The sequence below is a fragment of the Sinocyclocheilus grahami genome, unplaced genomic scaffold (assembly GCF_001515645.1).
Source record: "Sinocyclocheilus grahami isolate Dianchi unplaced genomic scaffold, SAMN03320097.WGS_v1.1 scaffold632.1, whole genome shotgun sequence".
NCBI lineage: Eukaryota > Metazoa > Chordata > Actinopteri > Cypriniformes > Cyprinidae > Sinocyclocheilus > Sinocyclocheilus grahami.
In genome coordinates this window covers 168,296-186,748 of record NW_015505811.1, presented here as the reverse complement: position 1 = coordinate 186,748, position 18,453 = coordinate 168,296, and the positions used below count along the sequence as shown (strand labels likewise).

General features: G+C 39.4%; 2 protein-coding genes across 3 annotated transcripts in view; one reads left to right on the top strand and one right to left on the bottom strand.

Moving 5' to 3' along the window:
• Positions 1 to 11,752, top strand: part of LOC107558115 (histone-lysine N-methyltransferase SETD1B-A-like) — a 21,678-nt gene extending 9,926 nt beyond the window's left edge. For both annotated transcript variants that reach the window (XM_016241730.1, XM_016241729.1), the window contains 12 exons: positions 3,171 to 3,926; positions 4,682 to 4,861; positions 4,949 to 5,042; positions 5,202 to 5,404; positions 5,529 to 5,610; positions 5,707 to 6,084; positions 6,181 to 7,560; positions 8,324 to 8,499; positions 8,607 to 8,732; positions 8,840 to 8,959; positions 9,038 to 9,175; positions 9,258 to 11,752. In XM_016241730.1, coding sequence (XP_016097216.1) covers positions 3,171 to 3,926; positions 4,682 to 4,861; positions 4,949 to 5,042; positions 5,202 to 5,404; positions 5,529 to 5,610; positions 5,707 to 6,084; positions 6,181 to 7,560; positions 8,324 to 8,499; positions 8,607 to 8,732; positions 8,840 to 8,959; positions 9,038 to 9,175; positions 9,258 to 9,431 — 3,807 coding nt within the window. In that variant the 3' untranslated portion in view covers positions 9,432 to 11,752. The remainder of the gene's footprint in view (positions 1 to 3,170; positions 3,927 to 4,681; positions 4,862 to 4,948; positions 5,043 to 5,201; positions 5,405 to 5,528; positions 5,611 to 5,706; positions 6,085 to 6,180; positions 7,561 to 8,323; positions 8,500 to 8,606; positions 8,733 to 8,839; positions 8,960 to 9,037; positions 9,176 to 9,257) is intronic.
• Positions 11,753 to 13,148: 1,396 nt separating this feature from the next.
• On the bottom strand, positions 13,149 to 15,158 carry LOC107558080 (carbonic anhydrase 15-like). Its single transcript, XM_016241704.1, is given in 9 exon segments — positions 13,149 to 13,340; positions 13,766 to 13,926; positions 14,027 to 14,093; positions 14,158 to 14,250; positions 14,319 to 14,443; positions 14,584 to 14,652; positions 14,655 to 14,756; positions 14,856 to 14,882; positions 15,041 to 15,158. Coding segments are annotated over 9 exon segments (888 nt in total). The 5' UTR covers positions 15,093 to 15,158.
• Between the last annotated feature and the right edge of the window lie 3,295 nt (positions 15,159 to 18,453).

Here is an 18,453-nt window from a genome sequence, read left to right as displayed (position 1 = left end):
TTATTTTATATATAATATATATAAAGCAACTGTATTAAAGTTCTTCGGTCAAGAGTAGCGAGTGATTTTTCTCTGTGTGTTTTGTTGTTTTATTAATAAAGGAATAGTTCACCCAAAAATAAAAATTCTGTAATCTGTCTGTCAGTTCTGTCATAGTGTTTTATTTAAATACCATCATGTACTCACTCAAAAGTTGTTTTAAACCTGAATGAGTTTCTTTCTTCTGCTGAACATAAATGTTATTTGTGAAGAACGTGAAAAAACAAAGAGCTGCTGGTCCACAGTGACTTTCATAATATTTTTCCTACTATCAAATTTAATGGGGACCAGCAACTGTTTGGTTACCCACGTTTTTCAAAATATATTTTTTTGTGTTCAGCACAATAAAGAAATAAATACAGTTTTGGCACAACATGTGAGTGAGTAAATAACAACAGAAATTAAATTTTAGGGTGAACCATCCCTTTAATGACAGTCTGCAGCATGTTTAGTACTGTCCCTTTAAGACCTGCCCGCATCTAATATACAGGCACGTATCCGACATTCTCTCAACTGTTTACTTTCATTTTAGACATAATCAACTTAGTCTATATGTAAACTTTGTGTGTTTTGACCGTATTAGTGCAAAAGCTAACTTAGCCCAGTAATCAGGAGCTGTTTGACATGATGTTTAGTGCGCGTGCTTCGGCTGTACCCCCTCAGAAAAAGTGCACGTCAGAACAGCGTGTGAATGAAATGTTTAACGGCTCTAAAGCAGATTCAAATAATGTACTTTTGTGACTGCGAATAAGTGCAGCGTCCTGTAAGAGTAACTCTATCGCCGAGTTAACACTGATGTGAATGTATGTCGCGTTGTACAGTATCTTGAGACGGAGGCGCCAGAACTGCAGGGGATAGAATATGCACTATAGCACGATACTATGGTATTTCTTCAAAAGCAGATCGTGGAGATATTTTTATCATCCACGATCAAAAATCATCATATCGCACACGCCTAATATAGTGCTTTATAAAATACAGATTGTTTTAAAGAAGCTACACGATAATAAAACAGAAAGTAAGAGTATAAATGTTGCAAAGTTCTTTATATACAATTTTAGTACCTCTAAAAACACAATAGTGTCATTATTCCGTTCAATTTAGTTCAGTGTTGATTCAGTTTAGTTCATTTTACAGCTGCATAATTTATCCCCTTTTTGAAGTATTGATTCAGTTTGTTCAGATGGAATGAACTGATTTGTAGGCCTCAATGATTCAGTTATTCAGTTTTTGAAATTAATTAATATTTTGAAGCAAAATGTTCTGCTTACTTGTTCAATGAAATGCGGCTATGTTTTTGACTTGTGCCAGATTGCAAAAATAAATCATGTTGTCTGATATTTTACCATAGTATTTATAAATACAGTGACTTTTTTTAAAGATGTTGCCTTCTAAATTTCTTTAGTGTAGTTTGCTACTATTGGCTATTAGTTCATAGTGTATCTTAACTTCTCAAAGGCTTCTGATGTGGTGTTAAATATGATATTATGAGTTGTTGTATGGAGGGTTACAGGACCCAGGAGGAATGTAAGAGGCAACCGCACTCATCTTACTTTAAGGAGACCCTCTACTTTCCCTTTTGTTGCACATTTTAGCAGTAGAAGAAATTGTGCAATCTGGCTGCCGAAACATGTTTTAGCATTTTTTTTCCTTCAAAATATCCAAGCATGTTTTTTTTTTCTTAATTTCATTTAGATCTCCGTATGCTTTGTGGGGCTTGTTTAAACCCATAGGTCTAGCCAGGGGACTTCTTGGCATCGCTGGTCATTTCCTTGTGTGCTTGAGATTTTGCAACTCAACTGTTTGTAACATTTCAGCAGCATGTTGAAAAATAGAAAGTTTAGCCTGGTAGTTTAAGAGTTGAAGTGCTACATGTTAATCAGTAAAAAAAAATAGGCTAAGCATTGCGTTCCATAGAAAATCCAAGAATATTGGGCGTCTGCAGTAAGGACATACGTGTTCAGTGCATAATGAGGCTCTCTCTTGTAAATCAACTTGTTTGCATTACAGCCTCCAGCTCTGTATGGCAAACCCAATGAAATATTATCCTACTGTGGATGCCGCTTATGTGCAACACTCTTTCACTTCCTCTTACACGTAGTTCAAGACGAGAAACAATGAACAGCCATTAGCTCACTTTTGCGCTTTACTTCCTGCTTGAAAGCTGGACCATCAGGAAAGTGCTGTTCTTATTGAATCTCCAAAACCATAGTTCAACAAGAGCTGTGTCATATGTGAAAGTGTTTGGGTTCCTACATTCAAGCATCTTACAATGATTGTTTCAGGAGAATATTATTACTGTTGCTTAGGGTTAGTGATTTAAGGAGACAAAAAAATTTTTTTTGATGCACAACTAGTCCTGTATCATTTGTGCTGTGAACAAGTCATGCAGTTTATTGAGAAGTGGTATGATAAGACTTTTCTAGGTGATCTGATTTACAATTTTCATCTGCCGCATAATCCCAATTCTATTGAAAAGGGGTCCACACGCACTGGCAAATTTTGCACGCTAGTTTTAAGATCTTTAAACAATTATTTAATTCATTATTAGAAAACATCTTATCTTAAGTAGTGCTACTTTTGCTTTATTTAAAAAAAATGTAGTGTGTTTGTCACAGTGTTTACTGAAATAAAGCTGAAGTAAATAAAAAACTGTAATATTAGATGACAAACCTAAACTTAAAATAACATAAATGAAAATTAGAAATGTTGCCTTTGCAACTAAATGAAATGTTATTTTACAAAAACTAAAACTGAAATCATAATAAATTATATTGAAATAAATAAAATGATAAAAGCATTTAACAAAATGACCAAAAATAAAAGCTAATTAAAAATATGAATAAATATGTAAATAATACTAAAATAACACTTACTTGTAACTTAATTGATCAAATACTCAATATTATGCTCACTAAGAGCAATAGAACTTCATTAGAACTTTATGTCTAGATCAAGTTAAAAAGGGGGGGGAGGGGGGGAATAAGAAATTGATCTGTTCGTTGTTGCACAAGGCCAAAGGCAATACAGGCCAATAGATAGTGTTTATCTCTGCATTTGCTTTGTAAGTGACTAGTTTGGGCTCTAATGCAACAGATGTTTGCTATTTTATTTATTTATTTTTAAAACAGGGCCATCAGTCATCAGGTGAAGACATGGAGATTTCCGATGATGAGATGCCTGGCACACCGATTGCTAGTGGGGATTGTGAAAGCATTGTGGTCAACTCTGCGATGTCTCCAATGCAGACCATCCCCATGCACCCGCCAGGGTTTCCCCCACTGCCTCCTCCACAGGCTGGCTTCCCCCTGCCGCTGCCTCCTCTTCCAACCGTACCGCACCTGGCTGGCCCACCTGGCGTGGCCCCCCATCCGATGCTACACGCGTTGCACCCTTATCCCCCTGGAATGATGCCCATTATGCAGATGGACCTGATGAGCTCCTTACCACAGTGGGGAAGCGTTCACATGTCCTTCCAGATGCAGACTCAGATGTTAAGTCGTATGGCGCAGAGCCAGCAGCCGTACCCTTACCCTCACTTCATCAGCGGGGCTGCTGCAAGCGCCAGCGCTGCTGCCGCCGCTGCTGCCATGCAGTTTGGGGGCCCGTATCCGCCTTTGTCTATGGTTGGTGCGCCTGCAAGCACTGTGGGTCAGGGGCAGCCCTGGCACCTACCCAACATGCCCAAGTTCAACCCTGCTGTTCCCCCTCCAGGCTATGAGCCCCAAAAGGAGGACCCACACAAAGCCACTGTGGATGCAGTGCTTACGCTTATTGTCAAGGAACTGAAGTCCATTATGAAAAGAGATCTCAATCGCAAGATGGTGGAGGTGGTGGCCTTCAGGGCATTTGATGAGTGGTGGGACAAACAGGAGCGTTCGGCTAAGGTAAGCACCATTCTACAAACCCAGGCCTGTTTTAAATGTTACATGATACTCGTTGCTGAATATGTAAATACTTCTCGAAATGAATAATAACAAATGCAGCAAATTTGCTTTTCAAGCTATTTAAGTTGTGCCAGATACAAAATCACTGTCAAGTTGATGGGTAACTTTCATAAATATAATTTCCCTTTAAATGGCTTATTGTTTAACACTCCAAATAGAATACATCATGGTACATTCATCCTAAATGATTCTGAACTGCACTGACATAATGCAAAATGAAGTGCGGCAAACCCAACTCTGATTCAAGAATGTTATTAGTGTCATGTCTGTGTTTGATCCAAACAGTGTTTTAGCTTTCAATAATGATGCTGTTCCAAAATGTTAATTTAAACTTTTAAATACCCAGTTATTACATTTATTCTGACAAGCAAATATTTTTAATAATATGATAATTGTATCAAGTCAATACAATAGTATTATTACATTTCCTAAAACCTTCCTGGGATGGGTTGATAAATTGATATTTAATCTGTTGGTCTTTTGGAGCGGATAGTAGTAGACAAACTTGGACAGCTTAAAATGATCCCTAACTTAATGTTATCTTACTCTAAATTAAATGTTAACTGATTCCAGACCTGAATGTTCCAAAGAGTTTTGGAACAATTAGTCAAAAAGAAAACCCCAGTTTATTAACCTGAGGTCATGTAATTATACTAACAGAATTATCTGTCGTCATCATGTTTCTGCACCTGCAGGCTACACTTACACCTGTGAAGACGGGTGAGGGCAAAGATGAGGAAAAAGAACGGGCCAAACCCAAAGAGACCATATCCTCTAGCTTACTGGAAAACTGGAACAAGGTTGAAGGTCTGGGATTTGAGGGAATAGGTCTCAGCATAGGCCTGCGCGGTGCCATCCGGTTACCATCCTTCAAGGTACCAAACTATCACCAGGTGTTTTTGTTAGTTTGCTGTTATACTTTAAAAGTTGCTCATTCTCAATTGCTACTCATTTGTTTGCAGGTTAAGAGGAAACAGCCCCCTGAGCCAACATCTACCAATGACAATAAGAGGGTGCGACCATCCACACCTGTCGATGATGAGCTGGAAGATGAAGGTGTGTGCTTGACATACTTTAATGTTAATCAGATTTCTGTTCTTTAAACTGAAACATGGACCACTTATTCAAACTGAAAAACTGTTGGCTTTAAAGTGACAATGCTTTACATGGTCTCATGCCATTTCTGTAAACTAACTTGGTAAGGTCGGTTCTCAGAATCAGAAAGAACAGATCTTCGCACAGACGGATCCAGAACGGATGGCGGTGGTTCTTCTGCCAAGCGAAGGCCAGCCAGACCCCTGGAGCTGGACAGCGAAGGCGAGGAGGAGGAGGAAACTTCTGGCAAAGAGGAGTCATCACCTTCAGATCATGAAGAGGAGCCAGTGGAAGATGCCTCTGAGAGGTTGTCCTCTGGCACGGTGAGCACCAGTCCACAGTATTTCTTAATAAACCTTAATCAAGTGTAGGTATCAGGCTCTATGTACAATGTACTATATATGTACTATGTACTTATTTGAGCCTAATATAGACATGCCTTCTTAGGTTATGGGGGATGAGGAAGATGATGAAAAGAAGAGCGAATCAGACTCCAGCGAGAGTGAATCATCTGACTCATCAGATGATGGTAATGAGTTTAATGGCTTGAGGTTGATAAATATTATGCCCTTGTGGTCACTGTAATTGGCCTGAGGTATTGACCTTCACTATTCCCCCCCCCCAGAATCTTCTAGCTTATCCTCCTCCTCCAAATCTGATTCTGATTCCTCTGGGAGCGAGAGCTCGTCCGACTACGAATCGAGTTCAGGGGAGGAAGAGGAGGAAGAAGAAGAACAGGTAGAAGGTATGGAGGATGAAGATGAAGCCGATGCACAAACCTCATCGTCGTCCTCATCTTCCACATCCTCATCTTCTGAAGAGGAGGATGTTGACGTAAAAGCTCCCAGTACCCCCACAGGACCACCACCAGGAGAGGAACCAAATGAGTTGGGCAGGCTGGAAGCATTAGATGAGGCAGAGATCGATCACAAACATACTGCGGTGAGCTCAATCAAGGCTGGAGTTGAAGACGTGTGGCCCCCATCACCCAAAAGATTGCCAGGTCAGAGTCTTGACTGTTTTTTTATCCTGATGTTCCTGTAGCAGTTGAGTATTCTGTGTTCAAGTCACATCATAATTGGTTGTCATCTCTTTTCAGCTGATGAACCCGACATTGATTTGGCCGTCAGTGTTCCAGTGTCCAAAGCTGAAGCCACCCTGGAGGATGTCGGTAGCTTGCGGCCACCCACTCCAACAGGTTCGTTTGCAGACAGTGATCAGGACACCCGACCAAAGATCCCTGCAGAAGACTTTCCCCGAACCCCTGGTCGTGATGGCCCAGTTTCCTTAGAATCAGAAGCCGCAATCCCTCGTTCTCTTCCTACGCCCTCAATGCACCTTCCATTTCCCCCCAATCATGCCCTTGAAGCTCGATCCCTTCTGCCACCTCCTGAAGCTTTGCCGGATATGCCTGTCCGTGGGCGGTTGCCTACGGAAGAGGACATCCCACGCACACCAGGGAGAGATCTTATGGACAGACCCCGGGGTTTGGGCAAGTCTCAGAGCACTGATGCATTTCCTGTCACACCAGGAAGCGACACACCACTAACAGGTAACAGCTTGAGCTCGCCGCATATTCCCGGCAGCCCTTTCTCTTATCCTGCTCAATCCCCTGTCCTCAGCGCTGGTATCCCTCGAACTCCGGGTAGAGATCTTACTTTCACCCCAGCTTTCCCTGACTCTGCTGCTTTATCTGCAGGCCTTCCCATTCACAGGAAGGCCTCGTCGGAGAGCTTGGAGGAGAAGTCTCTCTTTAAAGAGCCTCTACTCAGCGCCTCTCCTCATGCCAGCCTACCTAACAATGCCATTTCTTCCCCATTCCCTGGTCCTCCCCTTCCTGCTGCTTCACTTCAGGAGCCACCTCTGCCTCCCCAAGGCTCCTCTCCCACTTCTGTAGAGACTTCCTCTTCTGCTGCTCCAAAAGACCTACCTGTTCCAATGATAGATGTTCCTGTGCCCTTAGATGCTACTTCAAGTAAAAGGAAACCGGGGCGCCCCAAGTCTAAAAAGGTACCTGTGGCCACCCCTCCAGATTCTGAAGAGCCTCCAGCTCCAATGGTGGACTCTTTACCTCCAGATCTACCGGTAAACGACCTGTACCCAGACCAACCTTCAGAGACCTTCAAAGGAGAAGATGGTGACTCCACAGTCTTGGAGGAAGAGGAAAACCGAACCCAGACAGTCATACCTGAGGTGGAAGACAGGTTGCTTTACGTCGAGGAACCTATTCAGAAGACGCGCCGACAGAGACGGGGCTGGCAAGAGTTGTTGTTATCCATGCACTCCCCTGCGATATCACCGCCCCGCCCCAGCTTCCTACCCCGCTCAGAATTTGAGGAGATGACCATCTTATATGACATCTGGAATGACGGCATTGATGAGGAGGACATCTGCTACCTTAAGATAACTTATGACAAGATGCTGCAGCAGGACAATGGCAACGACTGGCTCAATGACACCCTCTGGGTCCACCATCCTCATATCCTTTACTGCTACAATGTTAAGGTGCAGTCACATTTGTGAAATTTAGCAGACAAAAAACTTTTATCAATGATAATGTCTTTTTAAGTGTAAAATCCTATTAAAGTGGCTGTTGGTAACATCTGTGACCCTAGTGGCAGCAAATGGAATTATATTATATAATAAACAATGGAAGATTTGGGGGAGTGTTTGGCAGAGTCATTTAGTTCCTTTTGCAATTTAGTTTGGTGCCACTAGGTGTGAAGAAATTATGCCCCATGTGGCTCAAAATGGAATAGCGGAATTGAATTGCAGTTCTTTGGTTGATGTTAAAAAATAGAACCCCAGTGTTGGGCTGCACGATAAATCGCATGCAATATTTAATGCACGTCTTGTTAGTAAAGTCGGTTCTGTAATTAGCGGTAAACTGACAAGCTGCGGTAAGCCATGTTCATATATGATCGTGGTTTAGCGCAGCTTGTCAGTGAACAACGGCTCTGTGTAGTAAATGCTGCTCCATGTGAAAGCACGCACGTGATGGAGATTTACCGCTGATTACAGAACCGGCTTTACTAACCAGATGCGCATTAAATATCGCATGCGATTTATCGTGCAGCCCTACCCCAGTGTTCACATTTTTGGGACCGTCTTACTCGCTGACAGTATTGTGATAATAAAAATAATTACATCCACTAAAATGAATTGCTAGTATTTGCAGACCTGTAATGTGGAGACGTATCTGTTCATGTAAAGAAAGCTGTATTTTCTTGACTCCTCTGAACCTACCAACATGGACAGCACATCAGGGCTGAAGAAGAAGCGGAAAGAGGATGGTATACGCGACCATGTCACCGGCTGTGCCCGCAGCGAGGGCTACTACAAAATCGACAAGAAAGACAAAATGAAGTACTTGAACAGCTCACGCCTGCAGTCCGAAGAGCCTGATGTGGACACTCAGGTGGGCCGCAGTGATAAAATACTGGAGTTTACTCACAATCGATACTTCATTAAGCTGGTTTGCTGAAGGTTTTGATGTTGATTGTGTTTGTGTGTGATATCTCACAGGGGAAGAGTATTCCAGCACAGCCCCAAGCGTCCACTAGGGCAGGTTCAGAGCGGCGGTCTGAACAGCGCCGCCTGCTGTCATCCTTCAGCTGCGACAGTGACCTCCTCAAGTTCAACCAGCTCAAGGTAAGACAAGCGAAACCCAGCTATTCATATTTTGCATATCCTGCAAAACATCACCAATCAAATTATGAGCCAAGTCAAAATCTTAATGATTCACAACTTCTACACAGTTCCGTAAAAAGAAAATCCGGTTCTGTAAAAGTCACATTCATGACTGGGGATTGTTCGCCATGGAACCTATTGCTGCCGATGAGATGGTTATAGAATACGTTGGCCAGAATATACGACAGGTGAGCGTGAAGCTAACCAAACTTTCAGCATCACTGCTTTTTGGCCGGTCTGTTCGTAATTTCCCCATCTCTTTGCAGGTTATCGCAGACATGCGAGAGAAGCGCTATGAGGATAAGGGCATCGGCAGTAGCTACATGTTCCGTGTGGATCACGATACCATTATAGATGCAACCAAATGTGGCAACTTCGCCCGCTTCATCAATCACAGTTGCAATGTGAGTTTGCATGTACATTTTAACAGAAGGTCATTTTGAAGGCAAAAACCATATTAATGGTGTCCTACTTTGTGTTTCCCAGCCAAACTGTTATGCCAAGGTCATCACTGTGGAGTCACAGAAAAAGATCGTCATCTACTCCCGGCAGCCAATAAATGTTAACGAGGAGATCACCTACGACTACAAGTTCCCCATCGAGGACGAGAAGATACCATGCCTCTGTGGTGCAGAAAACTGCAGGGGAACCTTAAACTAACCCCCAACGTATAGGTGAGAACTATTTTAAAAACATGCACTGCCTATCAACAAGCCCAGACGCCCCATCTTCTGGAGCTACAGAGGAAATAGTGGGTGAAATCCAACACATCCACTGGATATATCGTGCAGCTAAGTGTCTGGGACTTCTTTTTTGTACTTTTTCATGATTGTTTACGAATTACAGGTGCTCTTTCAAGCATAAAAATGAGTTTTGTACCACTCTTCCATTGACCTCTTTGGAAATGGACTTAATTTTCCCCCCAAATATTTGGGCACTCACTTTGTTGTCTGCCCATTTGGCACAGTTTGTCTTTGCCGTGGAGCTCCTGCTCCTCGTTAGTCCCCTTCTGTTCTGCAGTTTGGTTATGGAGAGACCTCCCCGTCCCTGAACTTGGACCCCAAACACTTTAAGCTGCTCACGTCTGTCCCACGGGCACAAAATTCAGTTTTAATTCAGTTTTGTTCTCCCAGCCCAACTTGCATGAAGTTTAGTTTATTTTTGGACTTCACTGTAACATGCCCACAAGGTTTAGCATTTATTGTGACACTAACCATTGTTGGGGGAATTGGGTCAATTGTCTTCAGTTTGCAGAACATTCAACAAAAGCACACCTGTGCCGGCCACAAAACAAATCAGTAGAAAAGATCCGCAGCTCAGGCAAATTTACACAAAGCGAAACGCTCCTACGATATTTCAGCCTAGTGCTGCATGTGGCACTTACTGACTGGACCTTCCTTAAAGGATGAAAGCAAATCAAACAGTACACTACACTTTATTTCATTTATTCAAGGCATTTTTACAACCATTTCTGCCATCTTTGGATTTGAACGTGTCTGCTGCCCTCTAGCTTTTGTAAGGTGCAAAGACCGAAAGCTGCTTGTCTTCAATCAGATTCCACTTTAAAGTTGTACAGCTTAGTATTAACTCTGCGTTTGTCATGTCAGCTCACTATTTCAGCAGATAAACATGCAGAGGTCCAATTGGGTTCATGCATATTCAGTCACTAATGCTGAATTTTCTATTATGGAGCGAATCTCACCAACATGATGCTGCTATTCTGCAAACGTATGTTCCTAATTTTCTCCACCAGTTCACTTTAAGATGGCGAAATTTCAGCATGGGTTTTCATAGTATTTGAAGTTCTCTGTGAGTGCGGTAACTGGCGCACAGCACTGATGCTTTTCAAAGAGGTTGCCCAGGCACCAATTCAACTAATAAATCTAGTCTAAGTAGATGCACCGATGTTTAGGATATCAGACCCTGGAGTATTAGGTCCGTCGATCTGAAACCTTCAGCAGTGGACCCAGAAAATCAAGTATAAGTTGAATAGAGTGCCAAATATGTACTTTAATGTGTCACGGCTCTAAAGGCAAACCCTCTTCCATTTGTCTCCTCCTATGTGTGTGTGTTTGTACGAATGACCTAAGTTCACTGGTACTTCGGGCGACCCATTTGAGGTCCTTCTGCATTTTGCTCAGTATTTAACCATCAAAAAGTTTGAAAAGCTATTACATCCTCATTCAGCCAAATTTCCCTTTGAAAGCAGAAGACTTTCAGATCTGCAAGGCAGCATGGTCACTGTGCTTGTCTTTGTGATTTGGTTATGTTTATAAATGCACTAGAGGCTTCCAACCTCCTATCAGGCCAAATGGCACTCATAAGACCAAGCTATGAAACGTGTCCTTTTGCATTAGTTCACTCACAGGGTAAGGTCTCCCCTCTTTTTGAGATTTTTCTTTTTAAATATGTTTATATTGTATAGGATAATAATGGTTTGTATAAAGGAATGAGACTTTTTTTATCATGATGGGGAGTGATGATGCATCGTTCTGCTTTTATGAGCGACAAATGGAGTATTTAAAATGAATATTTTTCAGGGATCATTATATGAAAAAGGGGTTGAATAGCTAATTTAAAGAAAATGATGCATCTTGTACATAAAACAGATTTGTACTTCCTTTTGAAAGATTGTTTCTTGTAGAAACGTCTTTTTTCTGCCCATTTTCCTTTGGATTCTTATGTGTAAATACTCTAACTGTGAATATATAAATATAAATATATATATATATTTTTGTTCCTGAGGATTTGCTACAGCGTCACAGCTCAGAAAGGTCTATCTGACAGTGAGTACAGAGAGCTGGTGGCAGTATTTTCAGCTTGTGTCAAGCTTTACTTTTTATTTTTGGTTGTAAATTCTATGAAAATCTGTTTGCAGTGTGGGGGGAAAGCATTATCATTCAGAAATGGCAAGGGACATTGGTGAAATTGACCTTTATCCCCTGTCTATTTATTATACCACAATCGTATGGAAAAAAAGATCATGGAAAAATAAAGGATTTTTTTTTTTCAACCGTCTTGTCTTGGAACTAATCTTTAATCATGTCTCACATTTATGTGAAGTTTATTAATCCGAATGTTTTATCTTGGTGAGTTCCTGTGTACAGCGTTAGCAGGAGCAGGATTTCAAATGTGAGTTTAATTACGATTAATAACTTCACATATTTGTGTCAGTAGGAGGTCTAAAGCACACTGGGTTCTCACCATCTGCCCTTCAAATTGCCTTACATAACTCATAGCTCTATTCATAGGGTTACCCTTTACTGTTCGGACTCGGCTATTGTTTGTTTTCTACTCGCATGGTTCAACCAAAAAAATAATAATAATAATTCCGTCATCAGTTGAACAAAAACATGAGTAGATTCTTTAACAATTAATTGTATGTGTATATATATATATATATATATAATATATATATATATAGCACAACCGCAAATGTTTACAGAAAAAATCGTAATAACGCAGTTTATGTAAGAAAAAAAGAACTGTTTTACAGTAATGTTATAGTTAAACATTTAATGGTTCTTGTTATATTACATTATTTATCTATAATAATTACTTATCACACTTGTGGTCTTCACACCCACTTGAAGACTTCGGCCAAATACAGGAAATACGTCATTTAAGTAATCAAGTGGTCAAGTGCAAAGACTGCAAGTGTGGGTATTTGGACAAAGCCACTGTACTATCCATACAGTCTATGGTACTATCCCATGAGGCCACGGGAGAGGATTTATGAACGGCAGTGAAGCGATGCAACTGACGCTCGTAGGTCATGTGACAGTAACAACATGGCAGATGTAGTACGTTTTTAACGGTCGTAAAGTAAATTCAAATTCAAATGTAGTAACTCAGACGGTACGCGATTTCAGACTCACTGATTGACATCCAATCAGAATCCACCTGATTTTAAAGAGCTCGTGCATTTAAACAAAGACGATAGAATACCCTTAAAGGGACTTTGATTTAAAGCAACAGATGACATAACTAAAACAGAACTTTATCCTGCGTTGGTGTGGACGCTAATATAGTTATCGTTCTTGGTGTGAACGGACCGTAAAGATAATTAATAATTACACTGTTTTAATAATCGTTTAAAGTCTATGAGAATAAGTAAATCCACACCGCAACTGCCTGTAATGATAATGAGGAATGATACCATTGCAACACTTTCAGAACGTGTTTTACCCCCAGCTGGTAAACCAATCAGTGACAGCCAATCAGAATCCATTTAAAGTGGCAGATGACATAACTGCAGCATGCTTATAATAAAGAGAACGTTAACGTTCTTGGTGTGAAGGGGTCTTTAAAATGGCAGTAACTGAAGTTTCAGTTCAAGTGGACGTTTAATACTGTCCTTCTGCTATATGCAAAATATTAAACGTTTAAAAATCCAATATATAAAAGAACATTAAAAAGATTAAAAATGGCAAGAGGGGAAACTCCATTGGTGAGCAGTTTTGCATCTTTGGAAGCGTACACGGGCCGACCGTAGTAGTTGTTCTGCAGGGGGACTTGTTTATCGGCTTCTTCCTCTGTGGAATATATCCCGCTTACAAACTGCTCGAACTGTCAAAAGAAAACAAATGTTAGAAACATCTTAAATTTGTGCAATTGTTTTACAAATGTATTAGAGATCTGCAAACAACAACAACACAATCTGCTCAACTTGCAAACTGCAAGCGCGTCCTTGCGTGCGGCGTTATTGTGGCTTTAACAAACCGCCATACCTCAAATGTCCACTATTAAACTTACGTTACTTATTTTGCGATTTATAAACATGACGACTTTTTAATTCAATTTTAACAAACTTATTTGGCTATAATATAATATAACCGTAAAAGATTATGCTACTATCACTATAGCGCCCCCTAGTGACAACACTGAAAGTGCAACGAGAACTTATGAAGTGCAAACAAATAAATAAATAATTCTAATTAGCATATCTAGAAGCATTTGTGTTCACATACTTGTATAGAATATATACATCTTACCTGAGCCCATGAGATATAGATGGGTACTTGATACACAGTCCACAAAACCACCTGTGAACAGGGCGGCGTTGTGAGGCTGCCGTGATAACGGTAATACTGCGTTAGGTTGTTCTGAGGTAACAGATTCATCAAAGGAAATGGTCTGATCGATTTTGTTTGTCCTACAAGAAAATGAAAAAGATTTCGATTTATTTATATTTAGACTTGTGCACATTCTGTTTTTTTAAATGGAAGACCATTTCAACCATTGTCTCATCTAACCTTTGTAGGCGACAGAAAGAAGTGCATTTGAGATGAACTGGAAGTTATCATTGTGCAAATATGTCACCTGTGGAAGAGTATTAATCGATCAAATACAAACAGATGAAATATTACTTAAAACTGTATCTTACATCAACGAAGACTCCAAGCACAGCAAGGCCAGTTGTGTCTTCAAGCGCAGATGTCAAATTTGGGTGTGTGGATTTGATGTTGACTATGTGCATCTGTGCACAAACATGGACATCCATTACGAAAATGTAGACATCATGAACAGTTTTGAGATCTGGCCAACGAGAAGCCTCAGGTGGTCCAGGGTGTGCTCAGAACCATTTGAAGACTCACTTCCCCAATGGAAATGCAGCTGGATGGTTCGGTAAGTCCCAGGAAGCCCTCCACCACTCACCTGCATACCGTTACAGAGACATGTTTCAGATTGGAACCAGTTGAGCTACAACTTTCAATTTCCAGGGAACACTTCAATAAAATGTAGGTACACTTTGAAGACGCTTGGGATAAAAGTGTCCAAAACGTCTTTCTAAAGGTCATTATTCACTTACCAGAGTGACCCAGGTTTGTCAGCCACCACTGGCCTTTATGAGTCAAATTAAAACCCTCCAGGTGCAGTTTAAAGATTGGTTCTTCATCAGCTGATGGTCCAGGTTGATGGGAGAGTGATGGCTCTCCAGAAGAGGATGGCAAGAGGGGTAGATGTTTCCCCATGCATATGGATCTACCAAGAACAATTTAATCTTGTTTACGTCATGACAGTAGTAATATTGACAAAATTAGTATCTTTTGTCCTTCTGAATTATTTCTAACAAGAACTCACCACAGTGCTCCTCATCATAACAGAAGTCTGAGAGAAAACTAAACAGTTAAAAATCTTTACCAGAGTTTATAAATCCCTTATTTCAGTCAAAGGCATTAAACTTAGTTCCTTAAAACTAAAAGTGAATAATAACTTGGAGAACTGCAACAGAAAGGAAATGTATCAATGAATCATTCGTCACTCACCATCATCACTGTGTGCCAATGAAACCACGGACAGCATCAGAAGTAACATCATGTTTCTAAAGTCAATAAATGTTCCCACTGGTCTTGCACCCCAAAAAAATACTAAATGCAAAGCAAACGGGGGTTTAAATAGTGATCTTCTTGAATGGAGGTTTTTTTTCTCTGAGTGCTCATTTGAGCGTGCCGCTGCACTCGTCCACAGTCTCGCACAAAAAAAACATTTGTTGAACGAGGAACCAGAAAACGAACACTGACTATAAGCACTGAACAAAGCAGGCAAGTTTTTTGCTTGCTTTTTTACTTCTAACTTTTGTTATATACAGAATAATGCAAATGCAGTTGTTTAACAAAAGTAATCAATCAAATGTGGGAAATGAATCTAACACACACAAAAAGATTAAATGATCTAAAAGTATTTTAATAATAGTATAATAACATTATACTTGTTTAATAATACTATTGTAATTAATAATAATAAATATTAGTTTGTATGCATTTAATTGATCAAAAGTGACAGTAAAATGTAAAAAAAATAAAAATAAATGCTGTTCTTTTGAACTTTCTATTTATCAACAAATCTTGAAAAAGTGGTTTGCAAAAGAATATTACGAAACATCTGTTTTTAACATTGATTTCAGAATGATTTCTGAAGGATCATGTAACACTTTAGACTGGAGTAATGAAGCTGAAAATTCAGCTTTGCATCACAGAAATAAATTAATTTTTTTTAATTTATTGAAATAATTATTTGTTTCCCCTTACCTGCCTCGGTGAGCAGAATGATTACATGAATGATTTTTCAGACGCCACTTGATTTTTTATTTTGTATTTAATGTCTAAATACATTTTGCGGGCACTGAATATAAAATATAGTTCTTATGAAACAATACATCTCGTCACAATTGTGAAAGTAAATCCTTTTTTTTGTGAATCTCACCGATGTCTAATCTCTCAGGGATCAAGAATTCCCAGGAGGCTTGAGGTATGGCTTTTACATCAGAGAACTGAGTGCTTCCTTACATTGGGGATCCCCCTGCTGGCTCACATGACATTAAAGAGTGATGGATTTCCAGGACGGACAGCGAAATCTCTGAGAAGGCATTAAAACGTTCAAAGGAGTCATCACACTCAAAAGAATCAAATAAGACATTATGAGATCTTAACCCCACAAACCCACTGTCGTCATCTGAAACAAGTGATTTGAAACAAACGTGGCTGTCCTTCATGGTACAATTTATTTGGCATTTGATTAGATGTACATCTACTTTAAAGAAAGAAAAAAAAGCCCTGTGACAAAAAAAAGCAGTACATGACATAAAAAAAGAAAATAATTCAAGAATCAACAAATTCACCGACCGCTGCATTCTACATAAAACATTTCATGATGCTTTTTTCCCCCTTGATGCACCACAAAGTCTATCTAGAAGAACTCGTTTACTTTTTTTTTATTTAAAAAAAGTTTGCAAATGGGAGGTGGGAAGAGAGGAATCAGATGTGAATCGATTGGAGACGAGCGTCTGTAAGCATAGCAGAAATGAAGAGCAGAAGAGACGTCCTCTCTGCATGCACAAAAGAGAAAAACATGCAACCGGAGGTCTGCAAAACATTCATGCCAACTTTTACATTACACACGACCGGTTCACACGTTTAACACACACACACACACACACACAAACAACGATGTTCACAGGATTGTCTGTGCTGGTGAAACCCTGGAATTAAACGCAAAACAAAGACTACACCATAAGAGAACATTTACCTGGATGACAAAAATGTCTTTATCCTCAATTATTCTGTCGCTGGTGATGGATCTTTAAAGAAATAGGGATCTCCTGGCTGACTTCACATTACTGTGTCTTTGTATTTCAGCCCAACACAGCAGGTCTACATGCTTTTGTTGTGCAAAAAACATCTTTATCTTTGTACAAAATGCCTGATTGTCATTTAGTTTGGGCTTTTTTCCAGTCAGAAAAAAATAATCATATTACTTTATACAAAAAGCAGTGAGCAACAATGCAGACCAAATCTAAATCTATCCCTCAAGTTCATAACTTGCGTATTTGATTACACAATTCATTCAATGGAAATACATTGTCCAAATGGCAATTAAGTATTCTGTAAATTGGTAAATGACTATAAAGAAAAAAAAGAAAGAAAAAAAAAAAGAAGCGTTTTGCTCTTACATACATTTATATTTATGCGCTCATGTGTGAAAATATACACTGACATTTACTTGGTGTCAAGTAATGAACCGTTGTTATTAGTGATTTACATTGAAATAATATGAGAGCACATGATTTTACAGGTGCTGAAAATGAAAAACAGTCACACACACACAAACACACACACACTGACAGACCGACCATGAACGCAAACCTCAAAATTCAACATAGGCAAGTCTAAACACACAAATCCTAACCCGTCTAAGATCAGTTTGAGAGGCAAACATGAGTGAAAATATTTATTACGTAGATAAATGTTGAGCTTTTTTTGTAACAGTTACATTCTAGATCCAAAATTTATATTAGTGCTGGATGAATCTTATGAAGAAATGACCAGATCATATTTCACCACAAAATAAATAAAAAGTTCTATTTTGCATAAATATTCCTTCCCCCAATTCTTATTACCACAATGAAAATAATAATAATAATTCTTCATTAATGTAATGCAGAAACAATCTCATTCCCGTAACAGAAATCTAAATCATCTAGATTAAAAAAAATTCACAATTGTAAATTTATTACAGCAAATCCCATATACATAACAATAAATACTAAAATTTTAAATAAAATTTAAACAATTTGCCTGCACGCACACACACATACATATATATATATATATATATATATGTGTGTGTGTGTGTGTGTGTGTGTGTGTGTGTGCGCAATTTAATTATTTTTACATTTTAGTATTTATGGTTTCAGCATTACGGACATGAAATAAATGAAATATTGTGTGAATATTGTTTGAAATATTGTGGACCACTGAACATTTTTAAATAGTTTTGGTGTGTTTGAGTACCATGAAAATAATGTCAGGATGCAAAAAAGTAATGGTTGAATATGCTTCTATGCAAAATATAATCTCTTATTTTTGTCTTTCGTGAAAACGGGTCATTTCTTCACAGCTTTTATGAGATTCACCTTTTTAGACTTGATCAAATGTGACATTGATGACACACCAAAATCCATTTTTCGACAAAGTTCACCTCCCAAAAGAATCTCACAAGCTTCTAAACTGGTGATAACATTCTTTTCCAAAAACAAGGCGATGGATTTGCATCACCATGCCACAGCAGAACACTTCAAAGTGGCTGAAACTCGTACCTCCATCTAAAAGAATCAATTTTTTTTCTTAGTTTTTTAAATTTGTGCTACTGATCCGACAGACAGAAATGTAAAAACCAGACA